The sequence below is a fragment of the Nannobrachium achirus genome, assembly GCF_963921795.1.
Source record: "Nannobrachium achirus genome assembly, chromosome: 6".
NCBI classification, from domain to species: domain Eukaryota; kingdom Metazoa; phylum Chordata; class Actinopteri; order Myctophiformes; family Myctophidae; genus Nannobrachium; species Nannobrachium achirus.
Window position 1 is genome coordinate 11861205 of NC_137815.1, and position 24930 is coordinate 11886134.

Genomic DNA, 24930 nt, shown 5'->3' on the forward strand with positions numbered 1-24930 from the left:
CTCCAGACCACGAATAAGTATTTTCAATATTTTTACCAAGAGGCCCTTTTAGAAATGTCAGTCCCTGCCTCTCTAACATTCCCTGCACGTCCCTGCATGTACACATACAGTACAGTGCATTACCTGGGAAGTCACTGAGTGGAAGGTGAGGCTTGGTGAAGTGTCCAGTGCAGCATATGACTGCATCGAAGACGTGAGTCTCCATCTGCTCATCTCTTCCCTGTGTCTCCACCTCCCACTGGCCGGTCACTGAGAAGTCTGCACTCTGCCTCACACTGACCACAGTTGTCTACAATACACACACACGAGCGCGCGCGCGCGCGTGTTCACACACACACACACACACACACACACACACACACACGCACACACACACATGAGAGGTTCATGCACACAGTTGCTAAACATACCGTACATATCAGCTGGTCAAGTTACTATCATAGGAGTGTTGAAATTAAATGACTTCTGAGGTTTCTCTGTCTTCTCTACTTTCTCCCTTTCATCATCACTGCTGACTAAAACAAACAAACAATACACTATTGTAACATCTTCAGTATTCATTTATCGATTTGAACAAATGTAACATTTGTACACTCTCTGAGTTAAACATTTCCAGCATTTCCAGTATGTTTAGGGACATGTTAAAGCAGCTCAGTTCGGGGTATCAGTGGCCACTTTGGACACACATAACATGGCAGCCAAGAATTTTGACTTCATTACCTAAGAGTCTTTGCAAGCATGTCAGGCAAGGATGCGCCGTGATTCGCTCTGACTGGCAGTTCTGCCTTGGTGCCTTGGCAAATGCCTGGATGAAACTCGTTGTCTACCCTATACATAATGATACAGACCCCCTCTAATTTTTATAAATGTACAGTATGGAAGGATGATTGTTATCGCTAAATCATGTACTGTGACTTTATTATTTTGTGGGACATAATATGCTATATATTAGTAAAGAAATCTAACCGTCGGTTCGAACTAAGTGGAGCGGCAAATTTGAGCAGCTATACTATACCCTGTGTGTGTGTGTGTGTGTGTGTGTGTGTGTGTGTGTGTGTGTGTGTGTGTGTGTGTGTGTGTGTGTGTGTGTGTGTGTTGTATGTGTGTTAGGGCTGCAAACAATGATTATTTTCATAATCGATTAATCAGCGACGCGACTCTACAGTAATGCTGCTAGTTTTCTCGTCACGTGCTGAAATATTGTGTAAATAACTGCTGCCTTCACTTCTGCTGCGGTGTTACACCAGTTGTGGTATGTGCAATTGTGTGACCAGCCTCCATGGATCCGGGCGGAGGGGAACTCAATTCGATACTGAAATGTTGTGTAACTGTGTAACTGCTGTGTGCACTTCTGTGACGTGACCTGCAGGACAAATGCATGCTCGCTCGGTCAAAAAGTGACATAGTGATAGTGGTGCTTTAAGACAGGGGTCTTCAACAGGGGGTCCGGGACCCCTAGGGGGTCCTCAGAGTTACTACAGGGAGTCCTTCAAATTTGTGTGTGATAAGAACCTTATTTTTTCTACACCACTTGAACCCTAGTATCCCTATTCTGTGTGGAACATTAGCCAAGAATAGCCGATATACAAGCTCACAAGCTTGTAGATCAGCTATTCTTGGCAAACAGGTTTGGTGTAGAGTGAAAAGAAAAGAGTCTATACTATGACCTCTGCTCTGACAGACCTTGAAGCGTACATGCTGCAGCAGGTGGAAGGCCTGGGCGTACTGCCGCAGGTAGAGCAGCACCTTTTTCCGGCCATTAGGAAAAAAATAAAAATAAAATGTTGGCCTTCGTTCCATTTTGGGGGCTGGGTGGCCAACAAAGTAAATCGTCACTGTCGGGCAGAAACCTCGTATCTCCAAGTTTCAAATGTATACATTTTTTCGCAAAGCAAAGCCCTGCTTCATCATACAAGGCCGTTGCACAAAAGTAGTGAAAACAGCAGATCTACAAGCACACAACGCCTCGCGGTGCGAGGCGTTGTGTGTTTGTAGATCGGCTGTTTTCACTAGTTTAAATCATTTTTAAAATGATAAATGCAAAACAAACGGTTTTGGACATACAAGGTTTCCATCCGACAACGACGAAATATAAAAAGAAAAAAAAAAAGAAAAAAATGAGGGCCTCTCCAACTCTTTTTCCCGGGCTGAATCATGGGCCCAGCACGTCCCTGGTCTGATATCGACGTCAGGACGAGACTATACGAGCTCTGCTCTGACAGACCTTGAAGTGTACGTGCTGCAGCAGGTTGAAGGCCTGGGCGTACTGCCGCAGGTAGAGCAGCACCTCAGAGTGGTGCATGTTGTTGGGGAGGTGAGCCGGAGGAGGGAAGTCACTGAACGCCATCATCTCTTTGGAGCTGTTGATGATCACAGCCTGGTAGACGTTGGCCCTGCCAGGCTCCGGCTGCTCCTGCAAGACAGACCAGACAGTCGTCGTAGATTAGAGTTTATCATGATTGATTATGTGTGACGTTATAGTTTTCAAAGTGGGTGACGGGGCACCCTGGGGTGCCGCGACGGCCGTCCAGGGGAGCCGCGAGATCATTTGATAATATTTGGAATTCATTTGGACACTTGAAAAAATATTTAGTATCATTTTAAACTAGTACAAAGTTATTTTCAGTCAGTTCTAACCAAAATGGCTATTATCTCAACGTTTTCCTCACAAATAATCACGAATAATCACAAAAATATCGTCACTGTCGGGCAGAAACCTTGTATTTCCAAGTTACAGGACCGTCGCACAAAAACTAGTGAAAACAGCCGATCTACAAGCACACAACGCCTCGCGATGCGAGGCGTTGTGTGCTTGTAGATCTGCTGTTTTCACTAGTTTAGTACATATTTTAGATGATAAATACAAAACGAATGGTTTCCACCCGACAACGATGATATGCTATAACTATAAGGTGCTGGGAGTGAAAATTATAATGTAGGGGTGCCTTGGATTAAAACATTATTTATGGGGTGCCCTGAGACAAAAAAAGTTTGGGAACCCCTGTTATAGAGTAGATCATGTGTTCATTGATTATATTAATATCTAGGTCTTTATGATGATACTAAATTAATACCTGATAGTTAGGAGTAGAGAGGCCTTCAGTAGGCCTCAGTAACTGTTGTTTTCGTAAAGCCTATCTTGTTATGGTACAGCTCGTTCCAGAGGCATTGAAGCCACACAGTATAACTCTAGTGTCTGACCATTCTTCTTGGCAGAACTACCTTACCACTGCCCAGAGTGTTAATTGTACTTCTGTCCATGATATCATGTTACATAAACTTGACCACACCACCATCTAATATAATTGTCTTGTCTCCTTTGTTTCTCATTATTATTCATTGATCTGAATTCCACCACACAGTCAATGATTCATCATCACGGAAGTCAATTGTTCATCACTTTATTTATGCTTAATAGAAAAGAAAATGGTTCATTATTCATTATTGTGTGCCTGTCTGTTAATCTGTGTCATGCTATTGCAGTGAATTTCAGGAACGACATGCGTTTGAACTGAATTAAGAAGAGAGAGATACAAGAGTCAACTCGAACTGATCCTAATTAACCCATAGGAGGTCCACGACGTGCCAACGTGTCAAACTCTTTGATGTCTCTGTGTGCCCACGACGCGTTCGGCCACTACGATGATGGGACAAGGATGTCAGGCTCCTTCAATCACCATGATGAATTCAAGAGTGCCCATTATTACTTCACTTTCTGACTCCCCCAAGGAATTTAGATGAATTCAATATTCATTGTGCTGCTCTCAGGACACTCACACACAGCTACTCTATACCTTGTAAAGTGATAAGCTGTGCAAATCTAGTTTTTATCGCCTTTGATGTGTAGGGAATACAAATGATTCCAATTTAGCTCCAGAAATATCAGTAGAATCACAAAGAAAGGGCTTTAATGACTGTTAAAAGCGTTGTGACTATTCTGTTGCTTGGTATATGGATTCAGTGAAATGTTGAATGTAAATATGTCACTATAGAGGGTATGCGCGTGACATCATCATCATACCAGGAAGTTATGCGGGAACGCCTACTGAGTGGCAAAAAACTACTTTCTGGCCTTGACAGCCCATACATCCAAACAGAAAAGTCCTATCTGATTGCATTAAACAACGTTAAATGACGTAAAACTGATTTTGCCACTCACTTTGCCACTCGATATGCCATTCACTTATATTTCCACCCAGAATTGCCTAAACAGGTTAGCCTGTAGCCTGTAGGTATTTTATACAGAGGTATTTTATGTATGTGGCTGGCTAACATATACCATCCCCACCTTGAACCTCCAGAGTCCCCCGATGTCATCGCTGCTCTCGAAGCAGGTGGGCTCCAGACCCTCATCCAGACAGGCCTTGATGCTGGTCAGACCACACTGGGCGAAAAGAGCAAGAATCCCAAAATATCAAATTTTGATTCTTTCTGGAATACGGACATTTCCGTCACATATCCTGACTTTTTTTGATATGCACCATATCTGGTCAAATATGAACCAAATATACATCATGAAGACAATATGGTGTACTAGGATACAAGCAAATATTTTATTTTTGTCATATATATGTTCCGTAAATGACCTTAGGTCATATCTGTAAATATCTGATCACAATATTCTTTCTAGAATATACTTGATGTGTCAAATATTGATTCATATATGACCTAAAGGCATATCTTTACAGTGGATCTGCTAGAGAATACTGACCATTTATGAGGCATATTTAAGGTTTTGTTGACATCAACCATATCTTATCAAATATGGACAAAGTATACATCTCCTTGTCATATTTTGACAAGAATAATGACAATATCTGTAGCACATATATCATCAACGATTTTCATATCAAATATACTTACCACAGATTTTGCCATTTGGCATGTTTTGGGTGAGATATTTAACTGATATTGATTGGTCATGAAACAGAACGTTTCTGATGCATATATGAGTTCCATAAAAATGCCATATCTGGTCAAATATGAACCAAATATATATCATGGAGACAAATGTTGTACTAAGATACAGGCGTAATTTTAATTTTGTCAAGTATATGTCCTGTAAATGACCTCAGGTCATATCTAGAAATATCTGATCATAATATTTTTTCTAGAATACTTGATGTGTCAAATAGTGAGTTCATATATGACCTAAAGTCATATCTTTACAGTGGATCTGCTAGAGAATACTGACCATTTCTGAGGCATATTTAAGTATTTGTTGACATCAACCATATCTCATCAAATATGGATGAAGTATACATCTCCTTGCCATATACAAAGTATGAATATACGCAACGCAGTGTATATGAATATACTGACAGCATATTTTGATAAGAATAATGGCAATATATCATCAACGATTTTCATATCAAATATACTTACTACAGATTTAGCCATTTGGCATGTTTTGGGTGAGATATTTAACTGATATTGATAGGTCATGAAACAGAACATTTCTAATGCATATCCTGACTTTCATGGAAATGCTAGATCTGGTCAAATATGAACCCAATATATATCATGGAGACAAATGTTGTACTAGGATACAGGCGTAATTTTAATTTTGTCAAGTATATGTTCCATAAATTACCTCAGGTCATATCTGGAAATATCTGATCATAATATTTTTTCTAGAATACTTGATGTATCAAATACTGAGTTCATATATGACCTAAAGTCATATCTTTACAGTGGATCTGCTAGAGAATAATGACCATTTCTGGGGCATGTTTAAGGTTTTGTTGACATCAACCATATCTTATCAAATATGGACAAAGTATACATCTCCTTGTCATTTACAAAGTATGAATATACGTAATGCAGTATATATGAATATACTGACAGCATATTTTGTTAAGAATAATGGCAATATCTGTAGCATATATCATCAACGGTTTTCATATCAAATATACTTACTACAGATTTTGCCATTTGGCATTTTTTGGGTGAGATATTTAACTGATATTGATAGTTCATGAAACAGAACATTTCTGATGCATATCCTGACTTTCATGGAAATGCCATATCTGGTCAAATATGAACCAAATATATATCATGGAGACAAATGTTGTACTAGGATACAGGCGTAATTTTAATTTTGTCAAGTATATGTTCCATAAATTACCTCATGTCATATTTGGAAATATCTGATCATAATATTTTTTCTAAAATATTTGTTGTGTCAAGTAGTGAGTTCATATATGACCTCAAGTCATATCTTTACAGTGGATCTGCTAGAGAATACTGACCATTTCTGAGGCATATTTAAGGTTTTGTTGACATCAACCATATCTTATCAAATATGGACAGAGTATACATTTCCTTGCCATATACAAAGTATGAATATACGTAATGCAGTATATATGAATATACTGACACCCTATTTTGATTAAAATAATGAGAATATCTGTAGCATATATCATCAACGATTTACACATCAAATATAAGTACTACAGATTTTACCATTATGCCTGTTTTGGACAAGATATTTAACTGATATTGATAGGTCATGAAACAGTACATTTTTATGCATATTCTGAGTTCCATGGAAATGCTAGATCTGGTCAAATATGAACCCAATATACATCATAAAGACGATATGTTGTACTAGGATACAAGCAACATTTTATTTTTGTCATGTATATGTTCTGTAAATGGCTTTAGGTCATATCTGGAAATATCTGATCACAATATTTTGTTAGAATACTTCATATGTCAGATAGTGAGTTCATATATGACCTCAAGTCATATCTTTGCAGTGGATCTGCTAGAGAATATTGACCATTTCTGAGGCATATTCAATGGACGAAAAGATCTAGAATCCCCAAATATCAGATTTTGGATTCCCTATAGATACGGACATTTCTGATGCATATCCTGAGTTGTGTTGATATGCAACATATCTGGTCAAACATGAACCCAATATCATGAAAACAATATATCATACTAGGATACAAGCAAAATTTAAAATGTGTCATGTACGTGGTCCGTAAATTACCTTTGGGCTAAAATATCCAGAATCCCCAAATATCTGATTTTGGATTCTCTCTGGAATACCGACATTTCTGATAAATATCCTGAGTTTTGTTGATATGCACCATATATTGCCAAATGTGAACCCAATATACATCATGAATGTTCATGAATACAAGCAGCTGTTTAATTTTTTCATGTATGTGTTCCGTAAATGACCTTTGGTCATATCTGAAAATATCTGATCACATTATTTTGTCTAGAATACCTTTAAGTCTCTGGTAAATCTTGATGTATCAGACTTTGACTTCATATATCACTTAAAGTCATATATTTACAGCATAACCACTTCCGAATACAGACCATTTCTAATGCATATTTAAGGTTTTGTTGACATCAACCATATCTTATCAAATATGGATGAAGTATTCATCTCCTTGTCATTTACAACATATAAATATGACCTATTGCAGTATATAGGAATATACTGACACCTATTTTGGGTAGAATAATGATAATATCTGTAGCATATATCATCAAATATTCTCATATGAAATATACTAACTACATATTTTGCCATTGGGCCTGTTTTGGGTGAGATTTTTAACTGATATTGATAGGTCACGAAACAGAACATTTCTGATATATATCCTACATTTCATTGATATGTCATATCTGGTCAAATATGAACCTAATATACATCATGAGGACATATTTTATAGAAGGATACAGTTACATCTTTCTTCTGTCATGTGTATGTTCCAAATATCACCTTATGTCCTATCTGGACATATCTGAGCTCAACAACTTTTCTAGAATACGCATCAAATCTATGGTATGTATATGAATGTGTCACAAATACAGCCTATATTACATTCATATATCACTTAAAGTCATATATTTACTCTGGAATTGACACTAGAATTACTACCAATTCCGATATTCAATATTCACTTGGCCCATCCCATATCTAATCAAATATGGAATATGGAAGTATTCATCTCTCATATAAGAAGTATGAATATGAGGTATTGGAGTATTGCTACTACAGATTTTGCCATTGGGCCTGTTTTGGGTGAGGCATTTAAATGATATTAATAGGTCATGGAAATTCACAGAATTGGGTGATTTATACTGGGCAAAACAGACCAGTGTCATTGGTGTTTCATATTTGGTCAAATATGAACCCAATATACATCATGAGGATATTATATACGGAAACCAGTTACATCTTATCTTTGTTGTGTGTGTTCTAAATATCACTTTATATCTTATTTTTGTCATGTGTATTTCAAATATGACCGTATGTCCTATCTGGACATTCTGACGAGCACTATCCTTTTCTAGAATACAGATCAAATCTATGGCATATCTGAAGGTGTCCCATTTTCGATGGTTCGATTTTCTTGGCATAACCCATATCTAATCAAATATGGATGAAGTATGAATATGGCTTAATGCAGTATACTGTCTGGAATGTTGATAACCTATTTTGAGAAGATGACAATAGGGCCTATACTGTATGTAGCATATGATCACCTTTTGCCATATATTGGGCCTGTTTAGGGTGAGAGTTTTGGGTGACAGTCCAAACTGATATTTCATGAAAAGTGACTGAATCTGGTCATTTTTACTGGGTGAATTCCTCAACGTTTCTATGGAATACGGACCATTTCTTATTCTTAGTTTTCTATTACCTTGGAACCTTGGAAGACAGTGACATATGTCATTTTTCACTGTATTAGCGTTTTGTGAAGTTTGGAAGTTATTAGCAAATGCGGCCACAGGTTCTGTTATCAAGGTTATGTCCCCCAGGTTATGGGATCAGCTCTGTTGTCACAGATACAGTCCCATGCAGTGGATGGAATTATAGCTACAGGATGCAGTACACACACTCGACCCTGTCACACAGACAAGAAACAGACAAGAAAGCAGTAGCGACAGCTACTAAAAGGTCTTATAAAGGACTTGTGGAGCTGTGTCCACACAAGACCGCATTTATGAGCATAGCTTTGGATAGCATGTCCATAGAACAATGTTTATTCACAGGAGCAATGTTAAACCTTGTTATTTGCACATTGTTGTTTGCACATACCGGTATAACCTAGCAGCCCAAAACAATGTAAGTGTAGTGGGTTGACCTTTCCTGTAGGCAATCCTTAATTATGTGATGCTCCCTAATCACCCCTAATCAAGACAGGTGAGACACAGATGACTGCTAGTTTAATAAAAATGAAACACACCAGGCCATCATAGTAGATGGCTGGCTTGGGTTTATCTGGTGGTATGTTAGGTCACAGGGGGAGCGTGTCGCTGTTACTACATGTCATCTTTTCGACACCCGACTCTAACCCTCACCCTAACGCTAACCTCCGTGGAGTGAGTCGCTAACCCTTCGGTCGAAATGATGGTCGTTCGAAAGAGCGTGATTTCCCCGGTCACAAGTTCATGTCCATATTGGCATTCCCAGATATGGGCTTAATATTGATCACTCAGGGATCGACCACACTGGTTATCGTGAGACTGACACAATATTTATGACAACAGGGATCTTGGCAATATATGGAGATTGATATAAGGCATAACTGACACACGCACAGACGGACAGACAGACAGACAGACAGACAGACAGACAGACAGACAGACAGACAGACAGACAGACTGACAGACAGACATGATCTGCAGGTGTTCATGCTAAATAGATTTTAAACTTTGTCTAGTACAAGCAATTGATAAACTATTATATATTTCCCAAACTGACTTCTCTGCTCCTCTCTTTCATTCTGAACTGTGAATTTATAGAGCAAAATCATGCACTATTCATGGTTGTGGTAACGACTTACTCAACATCAGGTAAATGACACACAGCCATGATCAAATGATCAGCCTCCACTCCTGAAGTTTAACTAATCATATACTGTGCACACAGTGAGTGCATAACCCAAAGAGTGCTCATATGTATCAGTATTGTATAATACCGATTACATCTATGGCATATCTTTGTGTGTCACAATTACAGTCTATCTTGGGTTCATATTATGTAAAATATCTAACTGATGCAAGTTACAAAAGAAATGGGTCGAGCTCAAGAGCTTTAAGTGGATACAGACTGTCTCACAGGTCAAAATGGGATTGGGCCTATAGATTCCAAAGACCTTACCAGAGAATCTAAGCATAATCAGTCTGTTTTTATACCTTTAATAAACAAATTGAGTCAGCTTGTAAATGTCCTTATTTCTGTATGCATTGCAAAGGATTATGCTTTGCTGGGGATAAAAACAGAACATGTCTGGGTAAAGACCACATAAAGTATGCAGTTTAAGGGACAGTAAGGTGTCATTACAGTTAGGGACATCTGAATGTTTATGAAATTAAATTAATTAGGATCATAGCATTCATTGGACTATCAGCGTCTCTCTTGAATGTAATGGTAGTTACAGGTAAGCATGAGCATTACGTTAATCTTGGAAGTGAACAAGACGAGTATAACTGGGGAGTTTATTGGCATTGACATAGTGAACAAGGTATCTAGCAAGAATGTCAAAGTTCCTTGATAAGCAACCCCTGAGGACACTAGCCACTTCATTGGTCCAGCATACCATTACATTGGCTCAACAAAAAAACTAAAGATAGGCCGCAACAATGCCGATTATAAACGAATGTGGGTTGTCCTTAAAGTCCAAGACCATTTAAATTTCAATGTTTTGAATCCTAAATAAGAGCTAGTCTATCTAATCTGAAATGACAGGAACTTAGAGGACAAGTAGGCCTATATTTCTTCAGTGAGGGTATAACAAAATGCATTGTGGCCTGAACTCGGGCGATAAAGAGAGACAGACAGACAGACAGACAAACAGACAGACAGACAGACAGACAGACAGACAGACAGACAGACAGGCACACAATGATGCTTATCTAACAGTACACAGCAGCACTGCTTTGATAATGACCTCTGAATTTTGAACCCTAGAGTCCATGATTAAAGGCATATCATTCAGCCACAGAAGGGCTTACAGTACATAGGCTAGAAATGGCTAACTGTTAATGGAAAGGTCTTGACCTCAGCTGTCATAGGTCATTGTTGAACATCTATGGGACACCATCAAATGGGGTATACCCATTTAAAGATAAAAAAATAAATAAAAAATAAAACTCACACAAAAACAACATATCCCATCATATCTCCTGGCACAGGGATCATCAATGTCTGTACATTGACACGTGGCGAGACTTGTCTTTGTCCATGGTAGATTTTAGATTTTACTTAACAATGTTGACATTTTGATCATGAGACTAAATTTCTGTCCAAGTCTCCAGGGTTTCTTCAGGATATGTATGACACTATAGTCCACTAGTACAGTGGTTCTCAATGTATTTGTATTATTATTATTATTGTTAAGGACCCATAACTCTGAGAGTGTTTATGGGTCCATTTGGTTCCATACACTCTCAGAGTTACATACCTGTAATGTTCGATTTGGACCACATTCAAGGAACTTTGAGGTCCCTCTCAACCCGCTTTGAGAACCACTGTGCTAGTATACATTTGAGACTGGCACTTTGTGTGCTTCTGGTAACATTATTGTGGCAAAAATATCGTTCAGACAAAAATGTCCACCCCAAGCCAGCATGACGATGAACCCTGCCTGGGGTATATCCACAGTTTAATACTGCATACTATTAACTATGAGGTTTATCAATGTAAAACATTATAGATTTGACATAGAACTTGTTACAAAGTGTACAACTCAGCCCAACATACATGTACACAACCCATTGTGGACGGGAACCCCTGTTTTATCCCTCAGGTGGGGAAAACATTTTTGTGTTGTTTTTCTGAAAACTTAGGTCAGGCTTTAGAAGGTATCGACCTTAGGTCTTAATGGGTTAAAAAAAAACAGTAAAGATATATGGAATGGCAACCTGATATTAACTGCATTATTTCTCGAAGTGGGGTCCTTGAGGGAGTTCCAGGGAGTCCCCGGCTAAAGGAATGAAATGGACCCTTATGGGTAACTCATAGAGTGTACAAATGGAACCAAAATGGACCCATTAACATTGATTTTACAATAAATTGGGGTCTCAGATAGAATGCCATAAAATGGGGGTCCGTACTTTGACCAATGCATGTCAAACTGGGGTTCTTGCAATTAAAATAGTTGAGAATCACTGCTAGACTCAAAATCTTCTCTAATGGAAATGTTTCTTCTTCCACTACCATACTGTATTCCTCAATGCTTCAGAAGCTTAATATAAAACTATCCTGCTTGAAATGAGTATAATACAATAAAAACATCATCATACAACAGACACAACATACAAGGTTATACAAGCAAATTATCATCTGTAATTAAATCTGATTAAAACACATTTTAATGGCTATCTTTTGGGATATTATAGTTTGGAGGAAACATATGAAATATGAAGGGAGGAACAGAGTATATGTGTGTTTATGGAAAACAGTTTGAAAGTCAACTACACTGCCCACAATGCAATTGCAAATGCCTGATTAGCTGTGTGTCATGTGACTGTGACGTGGCCAGCTACCATTGGCTCTGCTGAGAGCACACCCCCACTTTGAAATCCAAACAGCCAGCAGCAGTTACATTTGTCACCAACAGCAAGCATGAGAGCTGCTTGTGTAAAAGTGATTTAGGATAAAGCTAAACTAAATAAAATCACTGTTGATTGTTGAACAGGAAGATAGGTTGCTGCCAATCTATTTGTGGGATAAAATCTACATTATGGAGACTTTTGGCACACAGAGAAGGAGTTTTGGAGCAGGGAGATGGTATGTAAAGCTATTTCAATTGATTGCTTTTGCTTCCATTATTATTATTTTATTTATTTTACAACTTCACTATTTAGAATTCATGCTTCAGTGTTTTCAGCCCTTTTCATGTCAAGGACCCCAAAATCCAAAATGTAGACTATGGCTGCAGACCCCTTTTAATATGTGACAGGAACCCTCATTCCTGTTAAAATGTTTCCATTATATAATGTTTCCAAGGTCAATTATTTATTCAGCAGTTAAATAGCGTTATTGTGACAGTAATCATTGCTATAGAGTATTTGTTTAGTAACATCCTCCTTGAACCGGCACCTTATCGTGGTGGAGGAGTTTGAGTGCCCTAATGATGCTAGGAGCTATGCTGTCGGGGGCATTTTGCCCCCAGAAGGGTCACCCATGGCAGATTGGTTCTAGTTGACTGGGGCCAGACAAAGAACGGTTCAGAAGACCCCTTATGATGAGCAACAACATGAGTCCGTGTACCCGGCCCGGAGGGTTACCGGGGCTCCGCCCTGGAGCCAGGCCCGGGGTTGGGGCCCGTGGGCGAGCGCCTGGTGGCCGGGCCTTAGCCCATGGGGTCCGGCCGGGCCCAGCCCGAACCGACTACATGGGCACATCCCCCAGTGGACCCACCACCCGCAGGAGGAGCCAGAGGGGTCCGGTGTTAAACGGATCGGGTGGACCAAGGCGGGGGCCTTGGCGGTCCGATCCCCAGTTACGGAAACTGGCTTTAGGAACGTGGAATGTCACCTCTCTGGCGGGGAAGGAGCTGGAGCTGGTGGAAGAGGTTGAGCGTTTCCGGCTAGATATAGTCGGCCTCACCTCGACACATAGCTCCGGCTCCGGAACCCAAGTCCTTGAGAGTGGTTGGACCCTCTCCTTTGCTGGAGTTGCTCCGGGTGAGAGGCGGAGGGCTGGGGTGGGCTTTCTTATAGCCCCTAGGCTCTCTGCCTGTACGTTGGGGTTTACCCCAGTGGACGAAAGGGTTGCTTCCCTGCGCCTTCGGGTTGGGGAACGGGTCCTGACTGTTGTTTGCGCGTATGCGCCAAACGGCAGTACAGAGTACCCACCCTTTTTGGAGTCCTTGGGACGGGTACTTGATAGTGCCCCGACTGGGGACTCCATTGTCCTACTGGGGGATTTCAACGCTCACGTGGGCAACGACAGCGTGACCTGGAGGGGCGTGATTGGGAGGAACGGCCTGCCCGATCTGAACCCGAGTGGTGTTCAGTTATTGGACTTCTGTGCTAGTCGCAGTTTGTCCATAACTAACACCTTGTTCAAACATAAGGCTGTCCACTTGTGCACGTGGCACCAGGACAGCCGAGGCCGGAAGTCAATGATCGACTTTGTAGTCGTATCATCTGACCTACGGCCGTATGTTCTGGACACTCGGGTGAAGAGAGGAGCAGAGCTGTCAACTGATCACCACCTGGTGGTGAGCTGGATCAGATGGCAGGGGAGGACGCCGCGCAGACCTGGCAGACCCAAACGAGTAGTGAGGGTCTGCTGGGAACGCCTGGTGGAAGAACCTGTCCGGACGGTCTTCAACTCACACCTCCGGCAGAGCTTCGACCGCGTCCAGGGGGTGGAGGGGGACATTGAGGCCGAGTGGGCCGTGTTCCGCTCCGCTATTGCTGAGGCGGCTGTCGCGAGCTGTGGCCGCAAGGTTGCCGGTGCCAGTCGTGGCGGCAATCCCCGAACCCGCTGGTGGACACCAGCGGTAAGGGATGCTGTCAGGCTGAAAAAGGAGGCCTACAGGGCGTGGCTGTCGTGTGGGTCTCTAGATTCAGCTGATTGGTACCGACGGGCCAAGCGGTGTGCAGCCGCGGCAGTCGCAAAAGCAAAAACTCAGGCGTGGGAGGAGTTCGGTGAGGCCATGGAGGAAGACTATCGAACGGCTCCGAAAAGGTTCTGGAGTACCATCCGGCGCCTCAGGGGGGGGAGGCGGCAACTTGCCCACACTGTGTACAGTGGGGGCGGGGAGCTGCTGACCTCAACTGAGGAGATAGTCGGGCGGTGGAAGGAATACTTTGAGGAGCTCCTCAATCCCACCAGCACGCATTCTGTGGAGGAAACAGAGCCGAGGGGCTTGGGGCTGGGTTGTCCAATCTCCGGGGTGGAAGTTTCAGAGGTGCTGAAGCAGCTCCGCGGAGGCGGAGCCCCGGGGGTGGATGAGATCCGCCCTGGGTATCTCAAGGCTCTGGATGTTGTAGGGCTGTCTTGGTTGACACGTCTCTGCAACATTGCGTGGACATCGGGGGCAGTGCCTTTGGAGTGGCAAACCGGGGTGGTGGTACCCATCTTTAAGAAGGGGGACCAGAGGGTGTGTTCCAACTACAGGGGGATCACACTCCTCAGCCTCCCCGGTAAGGTCTTCGCGAAGGTACTGGAGAGGAGGGTCCGGTCGATAGTTGAACCTCGGATCGAGGAGGAGCAATGTGGTTTTCGTCCTGGCCGTGGAACCATGGACCATCTCTTTACCCTCTCTGGGGTGCTAGAGGGGGCATGGGAGTTTGCCCAACCAGTCCACATGTGTTTTGTGGATTTGGAAAAGGCTTACGACCGTGTCCCCCGAGGTATCCTGTGGGGGGTGCTCCAGGAGTATGGGGTTGATGGCGCGTTGCTAAGGGCCATTCAATCCCTGTACCGAAGGAGTGTGAGTCTGGTCCGTGTAGCCGGCAGTAAGTCGGACCGGTTTCCGGTGGGAGTTGGACTCCGCCAAGGCTGCCCTTTGTCACCGGTTCTGTTCATAATTTTTATGGACAGAATTTCTAGGCGCAGCCGGGGGGCGGAGGGTGTCGAGTTCGGTGGCGGGAGGATCTCATCCCTGCTTTTTGCGGATGATGTGATCCTCTTTGCTGCTTCGAGCAACGACCTCCAGCTCTCCCTGGGGCGGTTCGCCGCCGAGTGTGAAGCGGCCGGGATGAGGATCAGCACCTCCAAGTCCGAGGCTATGGTCCTCAGCCGGAAAAGGGTGGAGTGCCCACTCCAGGTCGGGGAGGTGGCCCTGCTTCAAGTGGAGGAGTTCAAGTACCTCGGGATCTTGTTCACGAGTGATGGAAGGAGGGAGCGGGAGATTGACAGGCGGATCGGGGCAGCGTCCGCAGTAATGCGGACGCTGCACCGGTCCGTTGTGGTGAAAAGAGAGCTGAGCCGCAAGGCAAAGCTCTCGATTTACCGGTCAGTCTACGTCCCAATCCTCACCTATGGTCATGAGCTTTGGGTAATGACCGAAAGAATGAGGTCGCGAGTACAAGCGGCCGAAATGAGTTTCCTCCGCAGGGTGTCTGGGCTAAGCCTTAGAGATAGGGTGAGGAACTCAGACATCCGGGAGGGACTCGGAGTAGAGCCGCTGCTCCTACACGTCGAGAGGAGCCAGTTGAGGTGGGTCGGGCATCTGGTTAGGATGCCTCCCGGACGCTTCCCTGGGGAAGTGTTTCGGGCACGTCCAACCGGGAGGAGACCTCGGGGTCGACCCAGAACACGCTGGAGAGATTATATCTCTCAGCTGGCCTGGGAACGCCTCGGGATCCCCCCGGAGGAGCTGGTGGAAGTGGCTGGGGAGAGGACTGTCTGGGCTTCCCTGCTGAGGATACTGCCCCCGCGACCCGGACCCTGACCGGAAAAGCGGAAGAAGACGAGTACGAGTACGAGAGTTTAGTAACATGTTAGGTTGAGAACCACTGCACAAGTGGTCCGTGAGGTGGTTCCAGCCTTCCAGGTGGTCCCCAGCTAAATGATGGGGAGTTGATAACCAAATGGACCCCTATAGATCTTTTAATTATTGTAAAATCAAACCAAATGGACAAGCTAAATTATTGTTACACATGATCTGTATTCCTTAAGTATTGGGTATGAGACTGAGAGGCTAAATGTCACTAAATGGTGGTCCATGGCTCAAATGCATAAATAATTGATATCAAAAAGGTTGACAAACACAGATTTGCCATGGTTCTCAAAGTGGGAGTGGGAGCTGATTTACAGGAGTTCATACTGCATGTGTGTGTGTGTGTGTGTGTGTGTGTGTGTGTGTGTGTGTGTGTGTGTGTGTGTGTGTGTGTGTGTGTGTGTGTGTGTCATGAAATGTGATCTTACCATAATCTCAGTAATCCTTAATAATATTCCATCATATTCAAGGGCTTTTGAGAAAGATACATTCAAATTAGACCACTGCAGAGGGCAGGTGTGTTTGTCCAGCCACCAGCTGACACTAGTTTGAATCTGCATCAAGGCAATTATGCTTCTGCCCAGTCAAAATCATTTCAACAGAAAATGTACTAGTATTAGGCTACTTAAGTGAGTTCACCAACAAGTAAGACAGTAATTCTAAATTCACAACTATATATTATTTTCTCCCACATTTTTAGAGAACTATAATTGCTCAATAACAGGCAGGGTTGGTGACCTGGCAGAAAACCTACATTCAAAATGGGATGCCATCATGGAGAATATTGATGGGGTGGACACAAGGACTTCCTCATCCAAAATCCCATCAGAGTTTTCTGTAAGTACTTTAACATTGTTCAGGCCAAGGACCCCTTATCTGAGAAATATCAAGCAGGAACCCCCCATTACATATCGATGTTGACTCCATATATTGGTAAACAGTGCCCTCTAGTGTTGAAACAGGTACATAGTCAAATGTCTGCTGCATTCTGTGCAAAGTGATAACTCCCAATGATGCTGCTAGCCCTGCATCCTGCGTCCCTGACACATATGTTTAATAAAGGACACAATAAATTAAGTATCACTGCATCCCCAGTACGCATTCAACTCTATCCTTTCTGCTATCAGTAATTTCACTGGACCAGCTGAGCTGCATGTGGTGGTCTCCACAGCTGTGTTCTGGCACTCTGCCTTCTCCATGGCACATGATTTGACACCACTGTTTTAATGTCCCTGCAGTCCTCAGTCAAGCAAATCTACAGAGGCCTTGGAGAGGATCTTAGATGGCATTTTTACATTTTTATTATTTTTCCTTCTGAAAATGCCTTGCTTGGTGAGATGTCAATTTGTATAATGCTATGCTGAATGAGTGCTATCTTAAAAGTGTTTTTTTCCCCCCATAGATTCCGTACCGCACACAATGAGTCTGTGACGCAGGCTGAGGTGCAGGCCATAAAAGACGGCGACTCCCAATGGTCCACCTGCCTCATCAGAAGTAAGTATGATATTGCATTAATTTGGGGACATATGCCCTTACATTGGTTGTAATTTTAACTATAGGCTGTCCTGGCATACTTGTGATCCTAGTTTACTGAGTTACTACACTGTCTCTCTGCATGCTATGTATGTGTTAACTTTGCTCACTGTAAGTTGCTCTGAATTAAAAGCTTCAGCTAAATACCTAAATTGTAAATATGATTTTACACAGTAGAAGAAAAATGTAATATTGGTGCAAGTGATTTGTTTGAAAAGGTTTGTTTTCTATTCAAACATTAGTGATTTCTATAATAGAAGAATAGAATATAGAATATGGTCCCGCGCCTTCGGGACGTTTTTTGTCGCGTACATTTGCACATACGTGAGATTTATCTCTGCATTTTACCCATCCTATAACAACTAGGAGCAGTGAGCAGCCATACATAGGCGCTCGGGGAGCAATTTTGGGTTAAGGTCTTGCTCAGGGACACATTGACACATTGCTGCCTGACCGGACCTAATGTTTGCTAAATTAAATAACAGGGGTCTCCCATCACTGCAACTTGATTCTTTTTAAATATGTTGAATCTAGAGCTGCAACAAAAACCTTTGGCAGCCCATACATCTAAACAGAAATCAGAAAACAAAAGGTGAGTTATACTGTCAGTTAGGACTGTTTGTTTGGATGTACGGGCTGTCAATGGTTAGTGGTGCAGCTCTAGAATAGATTGCAGATTTGTACATTTGGTCTGCTTATTTCTTCGAGTTATCATCCTTTTTAGATGCATTTATTTCATATTTAGAGTTAATTTAGTTGTATTTGTTGTTTAATTCACTAGAAGTTTGCAATAGAGCTATGAAAACCTAAAGGCCAGCAAGAAGATGGAGCTGGATGGGCCCATAGAGGACGTGAAGAGGAGGAAGATGATTACCAGCAAGAGAGATCGGGTGAGGTATTGCCCTGTTGTATTATGGTTGCATTTGTTTGATCATGTAACTTCAATTACCTTATGTAAGGGATATAACAGTGAGGTGGTCATTGCTGAGAAATGGTTTCACTACTCACAAAAACAAAGGCAGGTTTATGATCTTAAGTTTATTCTACAGGTCTGGGCAATAGCATTAATAGGTGGCACACTTGAGTGAATCAAAGATTCTGTCTGGTGGGCATATTCTATTTCCTGGCCAAAGGTGGATTTTACCCAAAAGGTGGGGTTCTGAGAGGCTTCCTACCACAGGCTTTCATGATGGTATCATGAAACTGCCTTCGAGTCAGTAAATATCAAACTGTTTACTCAAGTGTTGATGATTCCCAAATGGGGGTCCACTGATGAGTAACTAATGCAACATTGTTTTCTCACCCAACTGTAAACATATCAACATACAGCATATTTTTTTAACTGCTTTCATTGTGAGCTTGTAGATTTTAACAATAGTTATCAGTGGAACAGTCAACTAAATGTAATAAATCAACTCCTGCAAGTCCAAGTCCTTGTCAGGGTGGGCATCCCCAGTTCAAGTATGATTGTTATTTTTTTTCTAGACATAATATAGCCCCCATACAGTCATTTTTGATGGAAGCTGGCAGTAAGGGCTGCTTGTAGCAGTGAGTTGGATGATGCCTGTGACAAGCTGTTGAGCTGAAGTTAATGCATCTGTAAACCAATTGAAGTAGTAACTAATAACTACTTTTTCTTCCCATCTGTAACATGTAGAGTATTGTCATACAGTTCATATTGGATGAAAGTAATCTCTGGTTTTCCAGGGCTTTAATGCCTATTTCATTGTTACATTGTGTTGCCAAGAACAGGGTCAGATTCATTTTGTGACCTTGAATAAGTGTTTCATCTGGACCAGAATAATCCCTATTCTTTAAGATCCTAGTTGGTTTGGAGTTTGGAAAGGGTTGACATTAACTTGTTCCTGGTCCTTCTCTAGTCGCCAGCATTGATTATTGCCCTTATCTGTTTCATTCAACTTCCTCCTTAGTGGGCAGCAAGTTTAATGCAGGTAATCGCTTTATTGCCAGGTTTGACAAGAGAAACAAGGGACTTGGTATAAGTAAAACAAGCACAAAAGAACTAGGCTAAGTTTGACCACTCTAAAGTACACCGGCTATTTGAAAATGGCAGATCTATAAGGTTTGTTAACCATCTATGTGTGCAGTTAACCTGGTCACGTCTCCTCCTATCTATGCTGGCCCACAGCTGTTGCTCAGAGTGTGCTCAAAATATGGTTAGCTGTTTGATATATATTAAGTTGATTTTAACAAATGAGGATGGAAAGGCAGCATTCCCCTCTTTATCTGGCCGACATGGTGCTCAATGATGTAGACCAAGTCACATCATTAAGGTAACTTTCCACCAAACAGACTACAAGAGACTCTTTCCAGCTCCTTCAGACTGGCAGTCTGTCGCTTTAGTTTGCACAGACTAAGCACAAACTTTAGTCGTCTGAAAGAACATGTTTTTGTACTGATGTGTGTTGCCAGGTCTGCTCATAATAAGAGACTTTGGACTTGTTTTCCTGTATAGTCGCTTGTAAATATTCATAGTTGCGGGTTGCTTAGTTTGGACTTGTTTTCTTAAGTGTGGTTGCTTATTTGGGCTTGCTTTTAAGTACATAGACCTGTTCCCCATGTTTCACTCACAGAATATATGTGGCAACACCAAACAATCAAACCCACATTTTATTATTCAAGCTTTGCTTAGGAATTGATCGATTTATGTTGAAATAGATACAGTAATATGGTATTGGTTCAAATGTGCAATGGGAAAATGTCCCTGGCTTATTTAGGCTTGTTTCTGTTGCAGACTAGAGGTCCACAGAACTAGAGTATATACTTCCTCATTGCTGAAAGGCTCCCAAAGGCAGCTTTTTGGCGCTTTTCCACTTGTTCCAACGCTGCGTTTTAAAATATGTTTGGTGGGAAAAGGGGCTTTAGGGATGTCCTCAGTGGTTTTGATGTTCAGAGACTACTGTAAAATATATGCACAACCCAATATGCTGTCACGCATGAAGGTCACACGATGGCGCAAACACACACAGTATGCAAATTAAAAAAATATATATTGTTTTTGCCAAGTTAAATTATTTTCATTGTAGGTCTGTTTTGTCTTTACATGTACAACCTGCTGCACAATGTTTTTTGTAACACCAACTAACTTTAGAATGGAGCTCTGGTCTAGACAGAAATCAATGGCAAATATTTTACACAATCCAGGGCAAGGGTTTTTCCTTGGCCTCTAGGTAGTATGTTTGAACAATGTTTATTCAGTGGAGTTATAGTGAAAACGGACAACCAGTAGCAAAAACATTGTCTCCCTATGCCTTCGGGCTGGTTGAGGCAACAAGCCTAAAATTGCTTATCATAAGCAGACAAGGCAAAACTGGGGGCCCCATATCAAAGGTTTTCCTTTTGACCAGAATGGGTGAATAGAACATGTTGAGTCTAACCTCCTCTTCCCATCTGTTACACAGCTCTTCAAGAAACAGGTCGGTGTTGGACAGAAGATACTGTCCAAAGAGGACCAGCTATACCTCAGCGGTGCAGTCGCCAATTTCGTCAGTGACAAGGACAAAACTGTTTTCAAAATCAAATCACAAAAGTGGCGCTCATCACGGCTGTCCAAAAATGGCGGACTGTCGGAAGGTCCTGGATGACAATGGGAAGAAGGTTGTGCAGCCCAGGTCCACCCATGTTCACACCTATCGTGGACAGGAAGAGCCCCCCCTCCTGCCGAGGGCAAGCAGATCTACCTGCAGCAGAGTGAGGAGGACACCTCTGGGACTTAGTAAGGCTTGTTATAGGCTCTGTGTACAACTGTACTCTTGGGTTTTTAGAAGGGGCATAAATGTTTCCTGTTCAGATTCCCATGGCTTTGTTTCATTGGCTCAGCAGCAGATTTGAACCAGAATAACCAGAACAATCTATGGAAGAACGGGAACCATTCATGCCATCTTCTGGAAACATGGGATTATAGTTTGCACAGTGCCAATTAACGGTGGTGTTCTGTTCATGCTTTTGGTTCTGATATGTTTATTCTGTCCAACACTGACCTGTTTCAAATAGTGTTCTTACCTACCTGGAGTGTGTTAAGTAAGAATTGGATGTGTTCTATTTATTTTACAGTATTTACCACCTGTACCCTTTTGTTTTACACTGTCCTTAATCAGATCTGTGCCACATCCAGATTGGAATCCAATCGGTATTAACATCATGTGACCATTAAAACCAATTGGATTCCAATCTGGATGTGGCCCAGATCTGATTCATGCTGGATTTGGCTGCCAGAGTAAATGAAAAACCTGGGATTGCAGTTTTGAACACAGCCAATCAAGGGTGTTCTGGTGTTTTTTATTTTTATTATTTTATTTTTTGTTCTCCTCGTCCTTTTTCTTTTTTCCACTCTTTCAACCACCAGTGTTCAAAAGTTTTACCACATGCACCCTTGTTTTTCAGTAATTGAGAAATGTTTCTTTTAAGGAGGTTTTAGCTCATTTTACTTTTACCATTTGTACACTTGTTTTTCCATAATTTAGGTGCTCTTAGGAGGGTTTTAGCCCCTATTTTATATTTGAAGAGGACTTAATATATGGTTACAGGTCGTATCAGTACAGAATCCTGAGATAAATACACCCCGTGTTTGGACTTCATATATGGTCACAGGCCGTATCAGTACAGAATCCTGAGCTAAAATACACCCCGTGTTTGGACTTCATGTATGGTTATAGGCCGTATCAGTACAGAATCCTGAGCTAAAATACACCCCGTGTTTGGACTTCATGTATGGTTATAGGCCGTATCAGTACAGAATCCTGAGCTAAAATACACCCCGTGTTTGGACTTCATATATGGTTATAGGTCGTATCAGTACAGAATCCTGAGCTAAAATACACCCTGTGTTTGGACTTCATATATGGTTACAAGCCGTATCAATAAAGTATCCTGAGCTAAAATACACCCTGTGTTTGTACTTCATATATGGTTATAGGTCGTATCAGTACAGAATCCTGAGCTAAAATACACCCTGTGTTTGGACTTCATATATGGTTACTGGCCGTATCAATAAAGTATCCTGAGCTAAAATACACCCTGTGTTTGGACGTCATATATGGTTATAGGTCGTATCAGTACAGAATCCTGAGCTAAAATACACCCTGTGTTTGGACTTCATATATGGTTACAGGCCGTATCAATAAAGTATCCTGAGCTAAAATACACCCTGTGTTTGGACTTCATATATGGTTACAGGTTGTATCAATACAGAATCCTGAGCTAAAATACACCAAGTGTTTGGATTTGAAATATGGTCACAGGTCATATCAATACAGTATCCTGAGCTAAAATATATCTGGTGTTTGGACTTGAAATATGGTCACAGGTCGTATCAAGACAGTATCCTGAGCTAAAATACACCCAGTGTTTGGACTTGAAACATGGTCACAGGTCGTATCAATACAGTATCCTGAGCTAAAATACACCTGGCGTTTGAACTTAAAATATGGTTAGAGGTTGTATCAATACATTGGATATGAGTTATGACTCATCTCCAGAAATGACAACTGTCCATTTCTGATGAGATATTTTAGACACTGCCTGGAGTTATTTTCAGAATATGGCATGTGGTCGTATACAGTATCTGGGAAAAGATTAACTCCATATTCTAGCAAGAATAAAGTGGTCCCATATCGGGGGTTCGATATGCTCCGAACATGAAATGTATTTCACTTGCTGTTCGGAGAGTATCCAATCTGGATATCAGCACATATATAGTTACAGGTCATATCAATACAATATATGGATTTAAGATACTTCTGGTGTTTGGACTTGAAATATGGATAGTGGTCATATATGTACAATATCTTGACATTGGATATGAGTTAAGAATCATTTCCAGAAATGACAGCTGTCCATTTCTGATGAGATATTTTAGACAGGGATTAGAGTTATTTTCCGAATATGGCATGTGGTCGTATACAGTATCCGGGATAAAGATTAACTCCATATTCTAGCAAGAATAAAGTGGTCCCATAATGGGGGTTCGATATGCTCCGAACATGAAATGTATTTCACTTGCTGTTCGGAGAGTATCCAATCCGGATATCATCATACATGACTTGTATCTGGTAATATTCGGGCAACGATATCTAGGGATTCTTGGTCTTTTTGCCCAGTGCCAGAGGGTCCTGATCCGATCACTGCCACCCTGCGCACCATGTCAGAGCTGAGGGAGGGGCAGAGCACAGATGGAGTCGTTGTGCTTAATCCTATGTGTCTTATACTACAGTGAACTACACAGCCCAGCAGACAGAATTACTAGTAGGCTTTATAATCAGATTGTACTCAAAAATCAATATAAAGCAGACGGGCTACCAACCAATTGCAAGCGCTGAGTCTTGCCTCTGTGTCCAATGGGGAAAGATATTGACTAAAACACACAATCTTCTTGCAAGTCTTAAAACTTGTGTAATCAGGAAGGTTTACCTAAGCACAAGTTGATGATTACTCTGTGACTTACTGACAGGAGTAAAGAAAGACATGCACAATACCGCAAGAACAATGTTCTATGAACTACAACTATGGAATTTATGTATTTGGAATGTCAGATAGACAAGTCTATTAGAAACGAATAGTGTGTTAATGTCAATAAGTTAGTACAAACATAATTATGTAAGCATTGCTTCAGTCATCAAATCTGTACACCTACATTTGGCATTTTAATGCTGAAATTGTACCCATGCTAGTAGCAAGCCTGATAAAAGTATCAAACATGCACAAAATTCAACAGAACACAGGAAAATATATATCTGTTAAGAGGTTTTGGGGGGAGGACCACCAGACCCCGGTTGGGGAGTTCCGTGCGCGTGTTTCCTAAACCCACCAGGCTTGAGTTAAGACCCGCCTCGCGGAAACGCGAGCGCTTCCAGGAGTGGCTGAAATCCTTGCCAGACGCTATTATTGACACATGGAGGGTGGATAAAGTCAAACCTAGTAAAGGCATGAAGACAATCTTAAA

At 41.8% G+C, this 24930-nt stretch overlaps 1 protein-coding gene across 1 annotated transcript in view; it reads right to left on the bottom strand.

The window, feature by feature from the left end:
- LOC308286819 (flavin-containing monooxygenase 5-like) overlaps positions 1-24930 on the bottom strand; it is a gene marked incomplete at both ends in the record, with an annotated part of 190294 nt that overhangs the window by 11373 nt on the left and 153991 nt on the right. The window contains 2 exons of the mRNA XM_080727942.1: positions 124-289; positions 2225-2413. Coding sequence (XP_080584068.1) covers positions 124-289; positions 2225-2413 — 355 coding nt within the window. The remainder of the gene's footprint in view (positions 1-123; positions 290-2224; positions 2414-24930) is intronic.